Raw genomic sequence first — 6373 nt, forward strand, 5'->3', positions numbered from 1 at the left:
GTCAAAAAAAAATAGACAACGCCATGGATAAAACATGAGTAAAAAAAACAATAGAAAATAAGAGTATATATATAGAAAAATACAGACTGAGCAACACGAACCGACGGAATCATATATTAAAAAGGTACAAAGAAACAATCTTGTTTTTTTTTATTGTTTAATTACAGGTACCGGAAGCTATATTGCCTTATTTTAACAAGGATGCTCGTACAATTGACCTCCGTGTTTTTGCCTCAAGTCCATACTTTCAAACACGGTATGGAGATTATATGACAAGTCTTCATGTAGGAACTGACGAAAAACAAGAACCTGTGTTTCTGAAGCTTATAAGTATAGACATGATGTTTCAAAAACAGTTCTGGAGTCTACTTGATAGATTCATTGCACACAGTACGTGTAACGAGAATACCACTGTACAGACCATTGCGAGCAAGAAGAACTTTGTGATTCAAGCTCTGAACGAGTATAAAAATAATGCCTCGATTCCACAAGGTAAAACATGTACTAGATGTATGTGTGTTATGTTTTTTAAATATTATAGTTACTGCTGCAAATCTCTAAATAGTTATCAAAAGTACCAGGATTTTTATTTAGTACGCCAGACGCGCGTTTCGTCTACATAAGACTCATCAGTGACGCTCAAATCAAAAATATTTATAAACCCAAACAAGTACAAAGTTGAAGAGCATTGAGGATCCAAAATTCCAAAAAGTTGTGCCAAATACGGCTAAGGTAATTAATCTATGCCTGGGATAAGAAAATCCTTAGTTTTTCAAAAATTCAATTTTTGTATACATGAAATTTATAAAAATGACCACATTATTGATATTCATGTCAACACCGAAGTGTTGACTACTGGGCTGGTGATACCCTCGGGGACGAAACGTCCACCAGCAGTGGCATCGACCCAGTGGTGTAAATAGTTATCAAAGGTACCAGGATTATAATTTAGTACGCCAGACGCGCGTTTCGTCTACATAAGACTCATCAGTGACGCTCAAATTAAAATTATTTATAAACCCAAACAAGAACAAAGTTGAAGAGCCTTGAGGATCCAAAATTCCAAAAAGTTGTGCCAAATACGGCTAAGGTAATCTATGCCTGGGATAAGAAAATCCTTAGTTTTTCAAAAAGTTCAAAGTTTTGTATACAGGAAATTTATAAAAATGACCACATTATTGATATTCATGTCAACACCGAAAAGTTGACTACTGGGCTGGTGATACCCTCGGGGACGAAACGTCCACCAGCAGTGGCATCGACCCAGTGGTGTAAATAGTTATCAAAGGTACCAGGATTATAATTTAGTACGCCAGACGCGCGTTACGTGTTAACTTATCATTAGTTTTAAACATATTTATGTATAGTGGATTGGGAAACAAGTTTTGCAACTTATATTAATCCCTTTCCACTTTGCGTGTGCAAGTGCTGCCTTGTAGCGACATTAGCCTACCCTTTTCAAAATCTACATGGATGTCTTTAACGTGCAAGATATATGGCTCTCTCTTAACACGGGTCAGCCATTTATCGTCCCCTTCCGACGGACTATCATCGTTTCCTCAAGACCATACTTGCAAATGGTGTCAAGGGAGAGCCGAAAATTGAGTTCCTGAAATTTTCATTCCGAACTGGAATCGAACCAGCAACCTTTGTTAGTAGTTCGATGCACTAACCACTAAAACACGGCTCTTTCATTGATACATTGAATAAAATTAATTAACAATTAACAATATGAAAAGATCTTTTACTAATGGGTAATGATATAAAATGATTGAAGACATAACGAAAGATGTATCATCAAACAGTTATAAACACTTATGGTCCTACATCTTGGTGATACTGTTTGGAAGTGTAAAAGGTGAACCTTTTTGTCGAACTGTTTATAGTTTGTTTTACACTTTATTATTATGATTTGTGTTGAATGATATTTTGGTTTGGGAAAATATATTTGATTTATGCACAAACCAATAAACAAAGTTCAATTTGAAATATGTCTCAAAGCAGTCATAACTCTTAAAGCTACATCTATACATTCGTTAAATCAAAATTCAGCCGCATAAAGGAGCGCAGCGATATATATATATATATATAAAATTCATACTTTTATTTTGCTTATACTAGTATGATAAAAATTGGGGAAAAAACGTTTATTTTGTTTGATTTAGACAAAAATATAGTGGTTCCTACCATCTGGCCTAAAGGAACATATGCTTTAGTCAAAGTCCAACAACAACAATACGGAAATGCATATTGTCCATCAGGAGTGCGATGGGATAGTAGTTCGGTCAGTTGGTGTACGGAAGACCAGAAAAATGACTGGTCCCAAAGTCAACATTTTGCAGGTAAAGATAAGTACAAAATACAAAAACCGTTGGATTACTAAAGTCTTCTAAATATTGAATCTAGATTACAAAAATGATCGTTAATCACTTTGTCAATCAAAAAATAGATTTTTGGTGTAAGAAAATAAAAACCATGCTTTTTATAAATCTTTAAAATCCTGACACAACGAAATAATTTTCAGGAATTTTGTTTAATGAGGCCAGTGACCAAAGTAGTTATTAAATTTTCAAAAGTCAATTGAACCATAAAAAACAGCATTGTTTTTATTATACATATCTAATGTACCATAACCATACATATAACAGCACGTAACATTATGCGCTGAATATTTCATTTCCTCTGAAAGTGCTTCAGTTGAACATGCCGTTTTATGCAAAATAAAATTTATATACTAAAACAAAAAAATTTTCGAGTTCTGATTTAAAGTCTATTGAATAATTAAAAACAACTTGATAAAAACTTAGAATACTTTGTCAGGATCCAAGTCATCAGGAAACATTCAACTCAATTTCTGTGTGAAGCGCGAGGAAGCACCGAACAGGGAAGTACGAGATTGGCCAAAAGGGGATTACTGTATCCCTCAATACAGTGGTTGTCCTGAAGGTAAAGAGTTTTCTATTTTAAATATGTCGCATGTTGTTTTGCCTAATTGTACATCTGAGGCAACCACAAAATTGTATCTCTAAATCTTTTGTTGAGGTTTGAACAACGAAAAGGGACCGCTAAATTGACGAGAAAAAGTATTAGTAAAAACGATCTTCTATTATGATTTGCCTAAAAAACCTGAAAGAAGAGTAATCAAAAGGATTTTTTTAATCCGTTTCGAAGTCAATGTCATAAGTAACAAAAGACTATTAGCACAGCTCATTGCAAAGGCGTTTGTACATGAATGTAAATGTTATGTTTGGTAAAGTTTCTTCGAAACGGGTTAAAAAAATCCTTTTGATTACTCTTCTTTCAGGTTTTTTAGGCAAATCATAATAGAAGATCGTTTTTACTAATACTTTTTCTCGTCAATTTAGCGGTCCCTTTTCGTTGTTCAAACCTCAACAAAAGATTTAGAGATACACATAAACAGCATCGCCCCAATTTGACGGAATCTCTCGAACTTCAAAAGAAGCGAGACTAGGTATACGTCGATATGGAATGTGTATGTTTTGCTAACATGCATTACGCGCCATGCGAATCCACATTCAGTTATAAGGTCGCAGTGGAAGTCAGACAATTGAACCGTTGAAATCATCACGTTTCTTTAAAAGTCATGCATCTGTGTCAATGTCAAGAACAAGATCAAGATTTGAAACTGATGCTGTCGTCATCTGTATCTCTAACTCAGGCTTACATGGATAAAGAAGATGCAGGCACTAACTGAAACTATTTCAAGACGAAACGTATTTTAAGTTGTTAAAAGGTTAAACGATCATTGAGCGCAGAGAACGGAAATTAAATGTTCAAATCAGAGATGTCATAGACAACATAATATATGTGTTTTTGAATGTGCTATATATTATTCAGAATATATTAAATTAATCTGTTTTCATTGCTTTTGGTAGGAATTGAATAATGATAACCGTGACATTATCAAAAGGATGATGAAACGTTCATTTCCCACATATAGACACTTTTTTTATTTAAAGGGCTTGGTATACCAAAGGGGGAGGGCGTGTCCTTTATTACTGTTATTTTCATATGTATTTCAGAAATGACTGTAACATTTTTTGTCTCTATGAAAAAAAACCATAAAAAATGTGGAGCACACTGAATAACATTCGTGGCGGGTTATTTTTAAGTGTGCACCACATTTTTTATGTTATTTTTAATAGAAAGAAAAAATATTGCGATCATGTCTTATAGTTTATTTCTAAATTCCATTTTAAAACGTAATAAACCATGGGCAAACGTTGACAACGTTACGGACACACAGCCCAAGTCTTTCTATGTGCTGACAAACAAAACAACGTCAGCCAATCAAGAGACGCGTTACATCGAAAATCTAACTATATTTATATAGATATCAATTGTGTTAAAAAAATAACTATTATGTACTAGGTTTTTCGTCTGGATATGTACGCTGGGACACAAAAGATAACACTTACGGCAGCTGTAATCGAGCTTCTGGATATTACCCAAGCGGAACATACAGTACTGATATAATGATGAACTTCTGTTGCAGGTATATCACCATACATAACATTTTGTAGATGTTTCATACATAATGTCTGTAATTTTTATTAGCTGAGGCGTTTCAGAAGATGAACCTTTTTTTAGTATAAATAGTCTAGTTGTATATCAATAAAGACCACAATATTATACCGCTATTAAAAAGTCATTAATCAATTGAGAGAAAACAAATCCGGGTTACAAACTAAAACCGAGGAAAACATATCAACTTAAAGAGGAAAACAATCGAACAATCATTTAAAAACATATCGCTAAAATGGCTACACTACGACACAGAATGTTCCCGGACAATTGAGAGGCTTGAATTTATACTCGTATTCTTGTTTATGTACTATAGAAATGTAGTAAATTAATTTAAAAAGAAAAGTAAGAAAATGTTGTACGATTGCCGATGAGGCACCTCCCCAAAAGAGACCAAATGACACAGAAATTTACAATTATACGCCTTGAGCAATGCAAAAATAAATCTTACCGTATCATCAGCTATAAAAGAGGGACGAAAGATACCAAAGGGAAAGTCAAACTCAAAAATATAAAACAAACTGACAACGCCATGGCTAAAAATGAAAAAGACAAACAGAAAAACAATAGTACACATGAGACAACATAGAAAACTAAAGAATAAACAACACGAACCCCACCAAAAACTAGGGGTGATCTCAGAAGGTCCCGGAATGAAAAATATACAACATCTTCAACGAGAAAAAAACGTCCTTATTTATGTACAGTATAATTAACTCAAAACAAATATGTGACGCCGAAATAAACGACAGCTACTGCATTACAGCCTCAGCCGACTTGGGATCATATGTTGCACGGTTAAACATGCATGGTTTTTTTAATGTTGTGTGTATCTTTGACATACAATAGAACGGTGGGTGCAGGATTAATAGCGAATTGTTCATCCCTCGAAGAAAATGGCAAGCTCGTGCAATATCAAAATCAACTCGGGACAGTATCAATCAGTATTCACGCAATAACCCTATCATTTACATTTCAATTTCATCTATGAGTTTGACAGTCCCGCTGGTATCTGTCGTCCCTCTTTTACAAATCCTATAATAAGTTGTAAGTACATATGTTATTGACAAAGCAGAGACAATATGATAAATTATGATAAATTGAGGCTACATGTAATATTGCTTGCTGTCTTTTTGTAGAAAGGACAGTGATTCGTCGATACCTATTACCTTGCCACGTGACATACCATTCTATCTTATACGAAACAACGGCTCTAAACAGTGCCAGCAAGTAAATGGAATGACATCAAAAGAAGAATATATAACATGGGATAATGCAAACAATTCACAATTGTATAAGAAGAATAAGATTACTGGTGATATCCATCCATTGGTGAATGTTACTACAGATTTTGACATAACCATGTATTTTTGTTATTATTACAAATAAAATAATATTTTCATGTGAAAATGATATTAAATATATAGTATGTATTAATTTCTCGACTATACTCAAAATCTGGATGCGTATAGAAAAAAGTCCATATAACTGGGATTTCCAACAATTGTCAAAGCTTCCAATCCTTAATTTTTACAAAAGTTAGCCTTGCGAAACAAAACTTGAACCTGATCTGTAACTCATCATGGGTAACTCTCATACCAAAAATCATTCCAACATCTGAATGCGTTTACAAAAAAAGTCCGTATAACTGTGCTTTTCAACAATTCATCAAAGTCCAAAGCCCGTTATTTCGATAAAAGTTAGCGGAAAAGAACGAAACTTAATCTTGATCTGTAACTATTAATGGTTAACTCACATACCAAAATCAGCCGATTATCCGAAGCTGTTAAGAAAACAAACTCCATATAAAGGTTTGTTGTGGAATGAT

General features: G+C 33.9%; 1 protein-coding gene across 5 annotated transcripts in view; it reads left to right on the top strand.

The window, feature by feature from the left end:
• Positions 1-5982, top strand: part of LOC134688545 (uncharacterized) — a 56757-nt gene extending 50775 nt beyond the window's left edge. For all 5 annotated transcript variants that reach the window (XM_063549340.1, XM_063549338.1, XM_063549342.1 and 2 more), the window contains 5 exons: positions 168-492; positions 2166-2342; positions 2821-2946; positions 4393-4516; positions 5685-5982. In XM_063549340.1, coding sequence (XP_063405410.1) covers positions 168-492; positions 2166-2342; positions 2821-2946; positions 4393-4516; positions 5685-5934 — 1002 coding nt within the window. In that variant the 3' untranslated portion in view covers positions 5935-5982. The remainder of the gene's footprint in view (positions 1-167; positions 493-2165; positions 2343-2820; positions 2947-4392; positions 4517-5684) is intronic.
• Positions 5983-6373: the final 391 nt, after the last annotated feature.

Source organism: Mytilus trossulus, chromosome 10 (assembly GCF_036588685.1).
Source record: "Mytilus trossulus isolate FHL-02 chromosome 10, PNRI_Mtr1.1.1.hap1, whole genome shotgun sequence".
Taxonomy (NCBI): Eukaryota; Metazoa; Mollusca; class Bivalvia; order Mytilida; family Mytilidae; genus Mytilus; species Mytilus trossulus.